The 19,095-nt window shown below is 37.3% G+C and overlaps 1 protein-coding gene across 1 annotated transcript in view; it reads right to left on the bottom strand.

Annotated features, from left to right (window-relative positions):
• Positions 1–9,705: 9,705 nt before the first annotated feature.
• Positions 9,706–19,095, bottom strand: part of LOC149806397 (uncharacterized) — a 72,352-nt gene continuing 62,962 nt past the window's right edge. Inside the window, exons 8-12 of the mRNA XM_089964248.1 lie at positions 16,135–16,266; positions 15,099–15,149; positions 14,448–14,545; positions 12,752–12,974; positions 9,706–9,938 (exon numbers count right to left, since the gene is read on the bottom strand). Of these exons, the coding sequence (XP_089820374.1) occupies positions 9,706–9,938; positions 12,752–12,974; positions 14,448–14,545; positions 15,099–15,149; positions 16,135–16,266 (737 nt within the window). The remainder of the gene's footprint in view (positions 9,939–12,751; positions 12,975–14,447; positions 14,546–15,098; positions 15,150–16,134; positions 16,267–19,095) is intronic.

Below are 19,095 nucleotides of genomic sequence, written 5' to 3' on the forward strand. Positions count from 1 at the left end.
GGGCGTGTTCAGCCCCGGTTTTTTATTCCACGCTGCCAACACAACAAGTAAGTGACCCACCGATATGCGGCCGTGAGGTATTGAACGTACTCGCGCCGATTTCATCATCGCGGAAACCACCTCATGTGGTTGTAAACGAATACACTAGTGGGGTCGTAGAGGCCCGGCGGGTTAATTAAAAACACTGTTTTTTTACAATAATAATGATTGATATCTGGGGACGACCGGTTTCGGCGCTGAAAGAATCCACGGAAACGCTCGCCACCGATGACATAAAAAAACTAATCGAGGATGAAATCGCTGATACGTTAAATCTAACCAGTGTTGACCCGGGCGAAATAGTTGTATTTCAAGACCGCCAGGGTAAACTGAAATCCAGTAATGTGTCGCTGAATGACGTTTTAATACGACAGCGTGATACCGCCGAGAACACTATCGTGTTGTATACCGATGACGGACGACTTAAATCAGGTGAATCCATCTTGACGATAAATGGAAAAATAAGTACACTTGGCGACAATTATATATCCATGTCGGATTCGTTAAAAAATTTGTATGATAGATTTAACGCGCAAGCAAATCAGTTCGAGGGGATACAAAAGTCTGTCACCGATATACAACTCACTACTGCTAGTTTTTTTGGAACCCCGACGGTAACCGAAGCGAATCTTGTAGGGATAAAAAGTACTATTTCGGAGTTTACAACGCTGTCGGGCCAATTTTACACGTTACGAAAAAATTTTAACAGGGCTGATAACACCATTGATAAATTCTTTGGTAAAAAAAATACCAAACCGGATGAAATTACAATAACTATAAATGATATCACTGCGTATGGACAGGAAATAGAAACAATCAAAACTGATGTTGCAACGAACAAAAGGAGTGTAGACGCGCATACACAGGAAATAGAAACAATCAAAACTTATGTTGCAACGAACAAAAGGAGTGTAGACGCGCATAAACGGGAAATAGAAATAATCAAAATTAACGTTGAATCGATCAAAGGGAATTTATACACATATGGACAGGAAACAGAAAAAATCAAAACTGATGTTGAAACGATCAAAGCGGGGTTATACGTGCATATACAGGAAATAGGAACAATCAAAACTGATGTTGCAGCGATTAAAGACAGACTACCGGAGGTGACAAAAATAAAAATCCCTCATGAGAACACCATCAACACAGTATACACGATTCGGCATGGATCATTCACTTGGACTCCTACACAGAATATAGTAAATATCACCGCAACTGTTAAGGGCATTTATCGATTGACACTGGTTTCAATGATGCAGTTTAATATATTATCGTCAAGTTCATCCGGGGTTAACAATACAATATCAACAATTATAGACAAGGACGCAACTGAACAGTTTACAATTTATGCCATTGAAAGAACTTTAACCAGGGCAAACATTACATGGTATGTGGAATTTGTAGCGGATCTAAGTAATTAAAAACACTAGCTCTTTTAAAATAAAAATGACCACCAAGGTAATTGAATCAGAGGTATCACCGACGTCACATCAATATCGATTCAATACCGTAAAAGAATTCTCCGCGAATTTGAAAACGCTTTCCGAACAATACCGTGTAAAAATAAAAAAATACCGCCGAAAAATAACCACCATCGACGCGGTCGTGTACTCGGTGTCAGGTATAGTAGCCGGTACCGGTGTTATTTTATCCACGGTGACCATGATGGCTCCGATCGCTGTTCCAATCGCTATCTCCGCGGCGACAACAATTGCTGGAGTCGCCAACGCAATCACTAGAAAGATATCATCGTGTTCTCAGAAAAAACTCAACGAGTATACAGTAAAACATCAAATAGTATCCGACGCGTACTCGAAATTATCCGGGTTGATCTCGTTGGCGATAGATAATTCGTTTATATCCGATGTTGAATTCTCCACGATGGTCCAGTTGTATGACTCCGCGATGTCAAAAATCGAGGATTTTCAACTGGAAGCTGGAAACCACGTCGCTGAAACCACTTCAATGGGCTTAAAACATTCTCCTGAAAACAAGCAGGTTGTTAATATTCGGTGTTGAAATTAAACACTAGAAACGACAAATAATAATAATGTCGCTGAATCCCGAAGGGTTTCAATTACTTCAACGGATCGCGGAGAACAGCACTCCGGTACAAACAAATATGATATCGATAACATCAACGAAGCCAGAATTCAGTGTAAACTTCCCTTCTCCGATTCCAGTGAAGGAAATAGCGCTGGCAAAATTGCGAGTATATCACAGTTGGCCTAATATCCGAGCGGATGCATTTAACGGACAACAACCTAATAACTCGCTGGTTTTTGCATGGACAAATAAACCCGATGGGACCCCAGACTGGAAGGAGGTTACAATACCAACTGGGTCATACCAAGTAGAACAAATCAATAAAGAATTTCAACGCAGAATAAAATCGATCACAGGAAAAGAATCAAAAATCGCTATTACGGTTCATGAGCCGACGTTATCGTCGACGATTGAAATAAGCACACCGGGGTATATGGTTGATATTTATAACAGTTCAATAAGAACCATACTAGGTTGGCCCATGAATCCACCTAATGAAATCCCCGCGGATTTGCACACGAATGCGCAATCGTATCATGAAATTAATCCCAGGTATCGAGATGATTTGTCTATTATGAAAAACACGTCACCATACGGCCGGTTTATATTTCAAGACATGAATGCCATGCAGTGGTATTTTCAGTATGACAAAACCCCTGAATCGTTCACCATACTCACAGTTAATTTAAATGATATCGATAGTTTTTTTATCGAGATTAATCGTAATTACCGATTGCAACTAGAACAACTACGGAAAACAAAAGCACAAAAACACGTTGAGGTGTTAAATCAACTTATATCAGACATGGAATATATCAATGAACGAATCGTTAAAATAATATCCGATAGCAGCGATGATAATAAACAAAAATTCCTAACCGAGTATAATATCACAGAAGCCGATTTACCCGATTTCAAGTTTCCAGGATACAACGCGCCAGAACTAAGAAAGTCTCTTAATGATTTTCTCGGTCCATCAACTATCCTCAAACACGATAACGGAGATGGTGGTAGGCATATTGCTCCATACAACGTAAATATCGCATCGGTGATAGCAATCAATCTAGTGTGTGATGTTATCGAAGGGAGTTACCAGGCAGATACCAAGCAATCAAATCAAGCTCAACAGGGGTATATCCTTCATTCATTTTCACCAACAGCCCCTCCCGGATTCTTAATCGTTGAGAGCCCGATTAATCCGGTCTATATGCGATGCCATCATCGGTTTTTATCGAGAATTAATTTTAGACTTACCGATCAGTCAAATAACCTAATTGATCTACAAGAGGAGGAGTTAGTAATCACTCTGTTTGTAAGATCATTGTAAATAACTTCTTAGCAGCAGGGGGGGAAATGACATCGACGCGGTCGTCGCTGTGTTTACCGGACGCTGACGACGCTGGGATCGGCGCGCAGAACCAAATGACGATTGGACGACCCACCGACGACGACGTCGTTTTTTTTTTACCGGGCGCTGACGACACCGGATCCGCTGAGTGCAGAAAGTATTAATAAAGCAAAATAACGATTGGACAAAATGTCGGATTCGCCCCCCCCCCCCCCCTGCTGCTGATATTCAATACAAGCTTGTTAATTGTCAACATATGAGTTTTGTTTCAGAGTAGTGTTTTGAGCCAGAGTCAAACAGCAAGTTACATAACATTTCCCAGATTTATTTATTATTTTTTAAATTTGATACCTGACTATTGACAATCAGTTATTTCTCAGTTGTCACTTTAATAGGATGTTATCTTCAGGGCACCTCCCATTAGAGGTCAGATTGTATGTGTGTGATTCGGATCTTTAATGTAGCTTTAACAATTTTTCAGTCCTACCGCTAGGATGTCTGCAGTGTGGCAGTTTATAGTGATGTCTAGCACTGGGGCATCACGCGCAGACATAAGCATGATGTCCCACACAGTCACATTATCCTGACACCAGGCCGACCAGACCTAACACTAACCTCTTAATGCTGAGTGCCAAGTGAGGCAGCTGTTAGTACCATTTTTGTAAGTCTTTGGTATGACTCATCCGGGGATCAAACCCACAACCTCCCGCATCCAAGGTGGATGCTTTAACCACTAGGCCACCGGAGTGCTCCAGAGGTCAGCTTGAAATGCTCAGCACTTTGGTAAATACATGGATCAGAAATGAAAATCATTCACTGCATCCCGTATCTCACATTGATTACTAATGCAGCAGGATACAAATAAAAAAGAAAGTATGCTGAATCTTATTTGGGTACCTTTTCTAAGTAGCAACATGGTAATATGATGTACCAGTCTATACTGAGTCAACATCATCAAGCAAATATGGTCCAAATAAATACACAGAAGGATTGAAGCCTTAAGCATTATACCAAGACTTAACATTACTCAGGTAGACACTTAAGTTTATTATCTGATAATTTACCCGTCTTATTCCACATAATAAACTTAAAAACATTGTCCCATAATTATTACAATAAGACGTTACATTTGGTTTAACATTGGAATTTTCATTTGTATTATTTAAAACATGGTCTTGTCCCATAATTATTACAACAGGAAGTTACATTTAGTTTAAAATTAGACTTTTCATTTGTATTATTTAAGCAATGATATGTACATGATAAGAAGAGAAGCTGATGTTTGCATACCTGCCAACCTTTTAGAGAGTGTTAGTGTTTGTTTGAAACTCATAAGGTTTTTGTGGTCCAAAAGATGTTAGTACCCGAGATTCAAATAAATGACAATGTGCAATTGCAAATAAGTTTTTTACTTAACAATAGTCTATAGTAAACGCCTAGAAATTCAAATCTCGAACAAATTCTATGCACTTTTCTTCGAAGTGTTTAATAGAATTCCAGACAAAAATAACTGTTATGCATGGCATTGTCTAATATCATCAAAATACACACATAAACAGGAAATTGAAAAAATACACAGTTTCTGTCTTTATATTCTATTGGACTGTACTGATATCAATTATTGCAGAGTGTTTGTAGATGATGTGACATTACTGTGAATCTCTGCACTCAGTTAAAGACAGGATAGTAAAATTGTTCTTTATTGGATTATTGTGAGCACTGAAAATTGTTTTTTCTGCATCAACATTGATGCAGGGATGGGGATGTTGCTTTGTGCATGATTCCAGTGTTTGCAGTATGTGAAAATCATAAATGCTTCCCCGTGCTTCTTACAAAGTCAAACTTCATCAACTGGCAACATGAAATTGAGTTTTGCTGGGCTTTATTTGCTTCACGGATGGTTCATCCTTCCCTGAATCACAGCTGCATTACAACATTTACCTTACTTCCCTACTGCTAGCTTGATAAATTCAAATACATGCACTGAAACATGGCTGCCATGGTGACCACATGGGATATAAGATCAGCACAGCACCATTTTTATTTAGGACCAACTAGACACTATAAGAAGTCTATTGTTAAAAACCCATGTTGATATGACATTCCATTCAGGAGTAACAATAACAATATTTTCAAGATGGCTGCCCAGGTGGATATTGGATCAGAACCATTTCTTTTTTTAGACCAACCAGACATCACAAGAAGTCTTTTAATGAAACTCCCATGTTGATAAGTGTCAACCATATTGGATGTACATTAAGAACCCTTCTCAGTTAAGACCAAGTAGACATTATAAAAAGATGTTTGGTTAAAATCTTGTGTTGGTATAACTTTCCATTCAGAAGGAGTAGCAAACACCAGAGTTTGAAAATGGCTGACATGTAGGCTTATTGGATGTCAGACTGGCACCATTTTCAAGTATCATCAACTAATGATCATGAGAAATCTTTTAGTAAAAACCCCATGTTGATTGACCATCAATTCAGGAAGAGCAGCAGATAAAATTTTCAAGATGGTCTCTTTGGTGGCCATATTAGATACCAGAGCAGAACTATTTTCATTTAGGACCAACAAAACCATGAGATGAATGTGGGTGTCAAATTTCTTGGCTATCCTCTAAATTGTTTAGCAGGAGCAGGAATTAACAAACTTGTGCTAATGAAAATATGGACAGCAGACAATAGGTCATTCCATACACTCTTGTGGTGTATGCCCAGTGCACCTCAAAAAGGAAAAGGAGAGAGAGCAGAAATAAAGGGTAATCTGAACAACAACACACATACAATATACACATGCACAAAAACTACAAATGATCAAGTGATATTTTGTTTTTCATTGCTGCACGCACTAATCTTTATTTATTCTTTATAAGATTATCCCCCCGACACAAGTCATGACCATCTAACTGCACACACTTTGTGGATAATTCACATAAATTACAGCTTTGGACAGCCCTTTCATACTGTATTTGATGGGTATACCAATGCTTCAAAATATTATTTTCTTCATATCACAGCATTATCCGTTTCTAATATTCATGTTAACTCCTAATTCCACAAAACAAAAAGATGGTGAGCAAGTCCATCATAATGAACTTGATACAAAACTGGATGCACATTAGTGCCAAAATGATCAGTAAGCATGCTGATACTGCAAAAAATTAACAGCATAGCAGTATGATTGAAAATTTTTCCAGACTTCATCACTAACCTGTGAAGTCATGTAACTGTTCCTACAGAGACATTTTTATTTAAACACCTCCAGAGTGTCCACTAAATAATCTATCACTTCGAAGCTTTGGCTTTTTTTTCCGCAGGTATAGATGATATTCTGGTGATGGCATCAATGTTTTTAACTATATTCAAAATGTAACAATTCACAGATGATATGGATATAATCAGTTATTTTCCAGATATATGAATTGAACTGCGAGTAAAGTATCACAGTACAAAAGAAGAACATTAAATAATGCAATTTAAAGCCTCCATTGCTGCCGTTTATCATAAATTTCACTGCTCTTCCAATCAAACTTAATTTTGTTTGGAAGCAGTAATTGTTTAAAAAACTATCAGACATAAATCGTTCTTTGAAATAATCAAAATGTTTGGTTTCAGTGACAATCAAATATTCATTTTAGAATTAAAACATGACACCCCTTAATTCAATCTGAGTGAAGTTGCTCATAATTTCAATCTTTTGCCAGAGTGCTCCAAAAGTAGTGATGTATTATATTCAACAGATTCCATTAAAGAATAATTAATATAAATAACAACTTTCACACACAGCAAACAAATTAATCTGGAAATGAATAAAGCAAGTCAAGCCTGCTTTTTAAGCAGATCAGAGAAGAAAAGCATTCGTTAGATAAAACTAAGACTATGGTGAATATTGGTGATTAGCTGGGGCAATGGAATATTCACTGAATAGTGAAATTTTAGCTGAAAACAATTTGACATAGTGTGGTGTTAGGTTCTTATATTTACAATGGTGACATCATCACATCTTGTGTGGCAGTTTTCAATTGAAATCAGTTGACCCAAGGATGATGTTTATCAACATCAAATTAATTCGTACACATAGAAAATGGCAGCATATCTCTGATTGGGGGAGAAATTACATGGCTCATTATGTGATGAAACGTCTATATTATCAGGTCTGAATGGAATTCAGTGATGTTTAGGACCAGTGTCTTTCACGATTCAGTATTATTCAGATGATTTGGCATATATGACTTTTTGCATATTACAGCAGTATTGGAGCTTTCAAGAAACATTCATAAAAAAGAAGCCTGTTTTTGCTCTTCTCCACTTGGGTAACATTTTATATGAATACTAGCTGTTTCCCTTTAATATGTAATTTGAACAGATTATTCAATGATCCTCGTACCTATTTTTAATTGCATTTAACTACATCAGGACATTAGCAAAGACTTTTAGAATAGAATTTGATAAACACTTTAGTTTAAAATATAGAAAACTTATAATTTTACCCAAAGTTATTTAATGTATCATATACATTTTTATTCTTTTAGACTCATTCACACCCCAGCAACAACAAAATTGGCAGAAGAAGAGAATCTGTCATTTGCAAGCACTGCTACACATTGTTAAAAAACAGTGGCAACACCAGTAATATAAAGATTCACATGTGTAGACACCATCAAGCACCCATTACCACATCTACTGTGTTTTCTACTTCTAGCTCTACAAAGTCAGTGACCCAAAACCAGCCAGCTCTTTTAGAGTCTCTAAGATCTATTTTGGTTCGAGAAAGCCAGGAAATTACTCAAACCATTGGAAAGTTTATTATCTTGGATCTGCATCCATTCTCTGTTAAAGAGAACAAGTGTTTCTGATATTTGGTGACTCTTGAGCCAGAATATACTATACCCAATAGAGCTGATTTGGCAGTGATTGTATTTACATTGTGTACAGGACATAAGGGAAAATGTGTTGGCTAATCTGAAGTTAGCTTCTTATGTTGCTTTTACAACTGATTATTGGACCTTCATAATCATACATTACCATTACTTCACACCACACTGATGAAGCCTGGACTTTAATCACCTTTGTGTTGAAGTCCAGTAGTACTAAGGAAAGTGACTTGGGTGAGGACATAGGAATCATTTAGACTGAAGCTTTGACAGAATTGGATATTTGCATTTAAAATGTTCTTCTAGCAGCTTTTACATAAATATGAAATTTGTCATGTTTTTTATTCAAATACTTTTTTTAAAACACTAGGTTAAGAAGAAAAAATACTTTTCTGTACTTTTGGAAAAAGCAGCAAGTCCTTGCTTGTTTGTTAAACTGTGAAAGATCATACTGTTATATGTTTGCTATGTTTTTTAATATTGTTATATGTTTGCTATGGTTTTTAATACTGTTATATGTTTGCTATGGTTTTTAATCTGTTCACAGAAGAAAGGACACATGACTTACCAGATTTCACAATATACGCCTTGTTTTAGGTCAACATGTTGAAAAAGTGTTAATTTGAATAGGAAAATAAGAAAACAATTATCTTCAGATTTGGAAATGTGCAGTGGAACTTCTCTTTACTAAAAGGTTTTTAATATGCATGTTTTTATATTTTTTATTTCTTGGCTCACTTGAAGTAACTAAGCTGACAAAAAACATAATCAGTGGTACCCATTTTGCAAAAGGTCTTGCAACATGATTACTAATGCAGTAGGATACAAATGAAAAAGAAAGTATGCTGAATCTTATTTGGGTATCTTGAAAACATGAAAAAATGTATATTATGATATATATTGTGGTGATATATATTGTGGTACAGATCATATTAAAGCACAAGTATTGTGGTACATGTAATATCATTCCTAGCTGGTGATACACACCTCCAGCTTTGAACCAATCAGACATTCATAACAGGGGACAAAAATGAGATTTCTGAATAATTTATGAAAATTGCTTCTATTATATATATATATATATATATATATATATATATATATATATATATATATATATATATATATATATATATATAATAGAAGCAATTTTAAATACTGAATGTTTGAATTTTACTACACCTAACATGTTAAATTCAGGTGGCCATGATGTTTTCATGGTTAGCTTACAAAAACAAATAAACACTTGATGATTCATCTAATCTTGGCATTTTAATCAATTTTGATGCAAACTGTCAACCAAAGTGCTCTCCTTCCTCCAATCACCTGTAAAGTTATTGGACAACTCAACAGATATCAGGAATTCCACATTCAGAGTTGAATTAATTGTCTAGTACTATCCTAACACAGGCCATTGGCTTATGCTTGGCACAACAATGAATTCATAGTATACCTGCAACAAGTTCTTTGGTATTACCTCACAAATACTTTCCCTTGACTTTTTGCACCAGAAGACTGTGGCTTCCACTTTGCTCTGGTCAAGCTTTGATGCTTCGTTCCATGACACATACACTTGATTGGTATTGCCATCTTTTGGAACTTCAACTTTTGCCCTAGGAGGCTGAAAATCTGTAAAGAACAGGATATTTTTCCAGCTTTCATTTAAACTCTGAATTTCTGGCACCCATCAAGGATAAAACAAGTAAAGATATTTATATCCACAAAGTCCTAATGGGTGGATGACCATTAAAATCTTGACAAAAATGTATGACAATGATGTAGCAGTTGGAAGTAATTTGTAATTTATGAGTTTAGATCTGGGGATAAAGTAAGGATCTATAAATTAAAATATTCTAATTCCTTGACACCTATATTTCACTAGGTCAAATACACAGCAACATACTTAATATTGATTTTCTATAGTCATCTCAGTTCTCGATCCAACATACTTAATATTGGTTTCTATAGTGGTCTTAGCTCCTGTTCCAAAATACTTAATATTATTTTTCTATAGTATTTTTAGTTCCTGCCCCAAAATACTCAATATTGGTTTTCTACAGTGGTCTCAGTTTTGCTACAATATACTCAGCATTGATTTTCTCTAGTTATGGTTCTAGTTCCTGTCCCAACATATTCAATATTGGTTTTCTATTGTGGATTTAGATCAGACATTTGGATTCTGGATTGGTAAAAAGTGCTGTCAACCAGATATAATATAAATCCAGTAGTATGTGTGGGTCTCACTGATTAACAAACTCAACCAAGATTTTAATGATATAAGCATATATTCCGAACCTGTTCAAAGCTGGATCAGAAATCTGACCTACAAAGTAGTACAAATGCCGGTCCATCAGATGCAATTAGCATGCATTGATTTTACTTGTTATAGAGCCCATCAAAAATCTTTGTGATTTAAGCTTGTATTTCAACTAATTTGATCAAAATTGAATCAGAAATATGGCTTCCAGTGAGGTAACAAGCTCTGCCAATGGATTTTTCACATTACTGAATCCATCCATAATCTGGATGAAATAAACCCATACTTTGGGTTCTCAATAGATAAGTACCCTTGGGTTTTGAAGCGTGGAATTTAAATTTGACCCATTTCTAACACAGAGAAATTGCAGCCTGTGCAATTTTATGATGCACATTGGTCTTGGCCAGAACATCAGTGTTAATTACCTGAGATTCGCCTCTGGCATAATTCCTACTGACTGTACACTGTCCATAACAAAGTGATTTGATAGATATTTAATAGATTACTATTCACCCCACATGAGCCCCTGTGTAAAATCAATATGAACTGCACAGAGCAATCAGGTCACTGATGTCACACTTAAGTGAACATATCTGACTCAAGGTTTCAAGATTATCTTTGAAGTTGTTGCTTGAGAAAAAGGAATAAGGTTTAGGCCTATGCTTGAGGAAGAGGGAGTCAATTATGACTTGATTGGGTTAGTGTTTGTTTGATTGTCCATCAACATGCATGTGATTCTTCCTGTGGTAGGACAGAATACTATTTTCAGGACTGTCTACCACATATACCATTTGAGAGTTACAGTCTATGACTTTTGAAAAACAATGATTTTTAAGATAAAAAAATAATCAGTATATATTTAGATATTTTCACCTTATAGTATTATTAAGTGAGAACCAGTCTACTAGAGACTGGAAATGTAATAACAGTGCATTGATGTGTGGTAATCAGGTTACGAATGCAGGCTTGTGTACACAACCAGTTTTTAATTGAGTACCTTGTAATTTGGAGAGCTGGTGCCAAATGTAATATTCTTTTATGAGGTGTTATAAGTAGTAAAAAGCTCTTAAGTTTTTTAATACAAAGCAGCTGACCTTTTTGTATTTACTTTTTGTATTGTTGAATTACTCATTTGTTCCTCAAGATGTTTAAAGAGGAATATTTAATGAATTTGATACATGTTTTAGTTCATTTTATGTCAGTAATCTGAAGTATGATATTTCATGCAGGCTCAGCATGGTTATTCTAATGCTACTAGAGTGAAGACATACTTTCTCCAGTCTTCTCAAAAATAAAATTATTCAATGGTAAGTCTTCATCAAACATCCAGTCAATGATTAATGCCTTCAGTGGTAATCTGTCAGCTAACTTGTTAATACAATTAAAAATGTTTGTGGGTTTTATTAGTGAACTACAAGATATACGCCTATTTCTTCATTAAATTGTCATACACTGTCTCATAATAATTAATTACAATGGCTCAGCAGTCTCAGAAATTATCTGCCAGTGGTGATCATTCTGACCCTCACAATCCAAAGAGAAAATTAATGACAACTGTGAGGAAAAGGAGAACAAAACTCCTAAAGTTGTAAGAATTCTTAAGCATCAGTTACAAAATACTGTACAAGTGTTTCTCTTTATTGGTTTTGGAGACAAAAACAAAAAAAACCCTCAAAATCCAAACATTATAAGCATCAATTTGCTTCACAAAAATAAGAAACAAACCCAGCTATGAGATCATGATTCAAAAGCAATTGACCCTTGAGATTTCAATTTTGACTCTTGAGATTTTGGGATCAAGAGTCAAATGACTCTCCACTTTTCTAATCTGTTTAGAACCATGATACTGCAGGTTGGATTAACATTGGATTAGAAAATATGGACTCCATACTGATAATAAGCAATCATTGATGGATGATGCACAATGCAATAAGGTTGGATTAAAATTGGATTAGAAATATGGACTCCATACTGATAACAAGCAATCATTGATGGATGATGCACAATGCAATAAGGATGATGACAGGAAGGCCATACCATAACATCTCCTGGTCCCACAGTCAGGTAAGGTTAAAATTTCAGAACAATTGCAGGGTGTTAATAAGATGACGTCATACAAAGCCAAAATAGGGTAAGTATATCAACAGACAAACAGACAGGCAGGTAGAGATATGTGTACAGATACCTGGTTCATATTTTGGTACACGAAGAAATGAAGGTTGGAATGACTGGTCAGCATCATTCTCTGCTGTAATATTGATGTCATATGCAAAATTGCAGTCCAACTGCATTGTGTATGATAAGGTATTCCAGGAAACATTTGTGTTTGTTGTCTCAAGGCCACCAGCCGAACTGTATTGGATGGAGACACCACGGGGAACTCCAAACCAATTTTTCTCCGCAAGGGCCTGAAAAAGGTGTGTTTATTAAAGAAAGATATCAGATGTGATGGCAAAAACAACAGCCAAACAAGCAAAATCTATGTCAACATCTCATTCATGTTTGTAAAATAATCTAATGAAACTGACTCACATCAATATCTTAAAATACCAAGAGGCTGAATTACTTCACATGGACTTTTATTTTTATCTTTAGGAAAGGTAAAAGAAAATAAATGAGTACCATGAATGGCACATTAAAAGCCCACCCAGTCATTAATAATCCTCTATGCAGGCAGTTAACACACTTAGCTTATGGTGCAAAATCACTGATTTCTTATTAAACTCATGACTATGACCACTGATAGATAGACTCCAGAATCTAATCGTTTTCTTTATTACCAAAAGTGCATGCCATCTGCAAAGCTTGGTCAAGCAACTTTCCTTAAAACAAAAATTATTCTGCAAACCGATTTTCATTGATCCACAAATGGCCCTAACATTGGCCTTTTTTCTGCTATAAGCATTGTATATTGTCTCAGTTTGAGAGTTTAACAATACTGGGTCAAGGTATATGGTCAAGAATTAAATTTTTTATGGAAAGACAACTTGTTTTTTGTTTCAATCAGAGTGATCTTGACCTTTGACCTTTCATTCGAAAATCAGTAGGCTTCTTTCTTACCTAATGTATAAGTGGTCCAATTATTTTGGTGAAAGAACCTCTTCCCTGATCCAAGTGCAAGCCATCTACAAAGTTAGGTCAAGGAAGCACAACTTAGATGTTGTTATTCTATGTAACAGCAATTTAACAACTTCTGACCTTTTAATCCCAAAATCAACAGACTTATTCCTTACACTTAATGCAAGCTTTCAAATATGTTTGGTAACTGTGGATGGTGGAAACTATAGTACATAGATTTAATTTTTCTTCTGTTTGTCAGAGTGACCTTAACCTTTCTGACCCCAAAATCAACATGGTTCTTCCTTATCCCATATGTGTATTGTCCATAGAGTTTGATAATGGCAGGCAGTGGACCACTCTAGTTACTGTGTAGAAGCTAAACTGTCAACAGATAGATTGCTGGATGGACAGAGAACATCATATATGATTGGCATATAAAAAAATGTGATGTCAGGTAAAATTAAATTTTCAGACCGTCTTAGAAGTCTGGATAATCTATGCTAGTATATTTTATAGTTTACTATACAAGATTAATTTCATCACTTCCAACTCAGACAGGCTTGACAGATGTGAAATGTACAATTCATCTGATGTCTATAGTCCATTTATAAAAGAGCAGAATCCTTTGAGTTGGATTATTTCTTGATGTATATCATGACACATCCAGATACACAAGTGCGTGTTGATTTCTATTTTATGGAAATTATGCATAAGGATGACAAAACAGTCAAGTACAACTGAGATAACTGATTCAAAAAATTCTGTTGTGCTGAATCCAGAAATAGATTAAATCCATGATTTGAGATGTTCATTATGTTCACCTGCCAGTAGATGGTTACATTCCGTAACTTTCCCTGTTGGCACTCCTGAGTCTTGTAGTACAGAGCACCTGCTGTTGTGTTTGGAGAATTTAATGGCACTGAAAATGATAAGTTACATCGTGAGGTATTCTTATATATCAGTACTCCCTCATTATAATGCTGTCTATGAAAGCCATTGAGTAGACCACCTTAAAGAAAAACCACCTTATAAAGTACGAAATATATATATATATATATATAACACTTGACTACCATTTAACAAAATAGGATGGGTCAATGATCATACTTTGTTTATAACTGGAATCATGCAGTAATGAAAATCCTTATAGTTGTGAAAAGCTTTACAGTATGCAAATGACAAATCTCTGAGAGGAAAATTCCAGACCAACTGATGAAAATTTCTTCCTCCCATTAGGTGAACCAAAATCTTTCAGAACACTGGATCAGCCCTGCTTCTGAACCCCATACATCCTGGGCATGTGTGAAAGACCCTCTTCACATATTTGAGGGTGCAGTCGAAAGTGGGACGTCTGTGTGGAGAGGAAGGATGGAATCTAGCAATAGCAACAGGTAGTATTATATCATTAAGATTAGTTTTTTACCTTTTCCCCAACCAAAAAACCCAGCAGTTTAATATCAGTAGTATCATACCTGTTGCTACATCATAGCTGAAGTTGTCAGTTTCATGTGAGGTCTGATGATCTAAAGAACAGTGAATAAAAAACAAACACAACACTCACCCTCAGAAAAGAGCAGGAGACTACTGTATGATGGCATCTACATGGACCACTGTTTGTGCAAAGACGACTGGGACCAGGGAAAAAATGCTTCCACTTCGATGGGCTAACAACCAATGGGTAAAGATGGGGGATAAAGTACCATGTGAGAGCCAAAATGTGGTTTTCACATCCAACAAAGACGAATGAGCTAGATAGGCCTATGAGACAGCAATTGCACAAACCTCATGGCCATTAATTTTCATAAAGTTCAGGTCCCTATCAGTAAGGGGCTGAAAAGCTCTCTTTATAGTAAATGCAATCCACTATAAAATTGTGGAAACTGAAATACCACCTGAACCTTTAATGGCTAGGAAAAGACTTTTTCTACCCTTCTTTCACCATTTGAAGTCAAATTGGAGAGCCCTAACTGGACATACAAATCTATTTTAGTCATCTCCAGCATAGATATGGTTGATATGGGAAGATCAAAAGACACAAAAGAGAATCCATCTAGACATTAGTGAGACACTGGTCTCTGTAATTCAAATAACTGATCAGGTCTGCTAATTGCAAATCTGACCCAATGGCAGGGCCTTAAGAACATTACAGCATGTAGGAAAGGACTGATCAATCATTGTTACTCGACATCAAAATAGAAGAGAAGAAAACTAGCAAGTGACAAAATGTTTTCTGCTACACAAATCACAAAGGATTCTCCATTTGGCATTATAGGTTGATCTTCTCCTAGATGAAATGATGCACTTGGCAATTTGGCTCAAAAACCTTTCTTTGCAGAGAGATTGTTTCGAGATGAAAATGGAGGATTTGTACGTAGTTGTGTAAGAGAGAGCCCATGTGCTGCGATAGTAGGTCCCTCCTCTGAGGTAAGTGCCTGGGATGGTCCACCAGCACATCAAGAGGATTGCTGAATCACAATCACTGGGACAAGAGAAAAGAGTCAAAATCACCTGAGCCATGAAGTGAATATCTTTGTGAATGATCTGTGGGATCATCCTGAAAGGTAGGAAGACAGAAGGAAACAATCAATCCCATCTCTGGCTGAAGCTGTCCACTGCCCTCTAGTAGGGATCTGTGGAAACCTGAATGTGGAGGTTGTTGTTCAGCGGCAAAAACGTCCACCTATGTTGTTCCCAAAAGATGGAACAGGGAGTCTGCTATGAATTGGTGGAAGAAATATTTCATAAGAACTACTATCCCTTTCCTTGTCAGGCTGTCCACCAAAATGCACTTCCTGCCTGGAATGTAGTGTACTTGAAGGAATATTCCATCCAAAGCGGTCCAGTGAAGGAGGTTCCAAACCTGCATGCACCTTGTCTTCTAATGTATACTACCAGTGACATGTTGTCAGAGGATACCATAGCGAACTCTTATTTGGTACACCCCTCTGAAGTTCTAATAATGCTGCTGTCATTTCCAAAGTATTGATGTGAAACACAGATTCTTCCAGAGACTACAAGCTCTTAAGAACCAGACCCTCCCATTCTGGATGATCACCACACCATGAATCTGATGCATTTGCAAAGAGGTATGAATGGAGTTCAGTGGGGGGGGGGTGTGTGCATGGGGGCCCTAGACAGAAGATGGTCATAATTTGGTCACCAGTTTAGATAGTGGTGTAAACCCCAACCCGGAGAAATCTGAACATTCATAGGGTCCATATGTGGTTCCAAGCAGCTTAAATTAGAAACAGGGGCCGACACCAAGTGAATTTTACCTAGGGGAACCAGGTCCACTGTAGAGTTTAAGCTTAACAGCAGAGAGAAAAAAAGATCAGCTGACAACTCAGTCATTCCAATCAGCATCTCCGATACGGGCTAGATCTTGTCTCTGTGATAAAGTACATCTGAGTGAAATCTTCCAATGGATTGAGCTCTACTAAGCAACAAGATCAGTATGGACCAACAGTGAGACATGTTTACTCTCAGGGACTCCAGACTGTCATTGTGGATTTGTGAATCGACCATTCATTGAACTATTAGAGGATTGGGATACCCAATGACCTTAAATGGGCTGTAACCACTCCAATGACCCTGGTAAAACTCTGGGTACACAGGTTAGAGCAAATGGCAACAATCGGTATTGGAAGATCTCCCTATCGAAAGAAAATGTGATGTACTTCCTATGTGTAAAAAAGATAGGGATGTGAAGGTATGCATAGTGAAGATTGTTGGAGAATGTCCAATTGCCAGGTCTTATGGCATTCCTGTCTGAGGCTATGGTCTCCATCTTTAATGGCTTCTCCTGCAGAAATCCGTTTAGGGACAATAGATCAATAAATAGATGAGACTTTCTCCCCTTTCTTGGGAACCAGGCAAATTTGGGAATAGATGGCCAGAGAGTGATCTTTTAACACCATTTCTAATGCACCCTTTGGAAGAAGTGAAGGGACTTCTTCCTTGAACTTGGGCCAGATTTACCTGTCAGCAGCCAGTAATCATTTTATATGATAGATAGGACACACCCATCAACTGTTATGCATGACCAAGCCTGCATAAAGTGTTTTGTTTTCTTGTGCCAATGGAAACAGAAGTAAAATGTATGGTCCGCAAGAGATGGAGCAAGTCTCTAGGGTTATCCACCCTTGTCCTTTGCATGGGTTGAAAGCTCTGAGATATTTTCTGGATCTTTGCGGTGCTCCCTTCTTGAGCAGACCTACTTAGGGACAGCTTTAAAATGGGGTTCATGCTTTGAATGGAGCTAGAGGGCTTTAAATAATTTAGAAAGTCAGCTCTGAGAGCAGTCATGGTGATTTCATTTCTTGGTTTTGAAGAGCAGGAAGTCAACACAATAGACTGGTCTTGATGGTCTCTCAATTCCTGAGTAGTCACAGAGAGGATATGCCCTCTGAAGAGAGTCTCAGCCTCCAGAAGCAGATCTCAGAAGGTTTTGACTGTGCTTTATTAAGACCTGGGATGTATCCAGTGCCACATCCCAGCAGAGTTGAAAATGCTCAGAAGACCATGGACAAGGACAATGCATATAAAATTTTGCTACTGCTTCTAAAAAATGATGGAGAGCCATAGGTGAAAAAGATTAGTCCTTCAGAAGCCTAAATAAAGTTCAGATTGTTAGGCAAGAGGCAGTAAAACTCATTCACTGCTTTATCAAATTACAAGGATTCCCCTTCTTTGCCTCGTTAACTGAAAGCTGAGAAAGGATATGGGACCAGATGCGATGGGGTCACACATTAGCCTCTTCTGAGTCAAACTCATTGTCTCCAATGAGGATAAAAAGGTCATCTTCATCCTGCTATCTCTCCTGGGAGGCACCACTATGTGACCCAGTGTTTCTCTGCTGAGCAGGAGACAATGTGGGGGAAGAAACATGATCTGGAAACTCCTTCCATGGAGATAAATAAATTTCTAGGCTCTGTTGGTGGCATAGGGTGATTATCTACCCATCTATAATATTTCAGGGAAGAAGGTCTATCCCCCTCCTTCTTTTTGGACCGAACCTCATAAAATGAAGTAGGTCTATGAACCACAGGCATGACCTGACTATTTTGTGGTCCAGATCCTAAGTCCATGACTGCATGTAGGGAAAGGGCCAATTGCTTCCGTGTGGACGAAGGATCCACATGTCATAGTGAATAAGATGAATAGTGAGGAAGGTGGGTGCCAATCCAATCCCCTGCTTTAATCTATAAGCTGATCTCTGGCGCCCTGTGGGATAAAATGTTAGTCTAAAGAGAGGGATGACTTGGCCTGATACATATCTCCTTAGTGATGAGCTCGAAACATTCATGCTCAATGCTGAGTCAAGGGGCAAGGGCTCTGCTGGCGATTCTTATCTGCACTAAAAGCCATTCTCAGCGCTGATAGTCTGATAGCTGATATCATCATTCCCTTCCTCAGGGAAATAGATCTATTTGCAAACAATTTGATCCCTGGGACTGAAAGGGAGCTGTT

This window comes from Sinohyriopsis cumingii, chromosome 1, assembly GCF_028554795.1.
Source record: "Sinohyriopsis cumingii isolate HCF-2022 chromosome 1, ASM2855479v2, whole genome shotgun sequence".
Lineage (NCBI taxonomy): Eukaryota > Metazoa > Mollusca > Bivalvia > Unionida > Unionidae > Sinohyriopsis > Sinohyriopsis cumingii.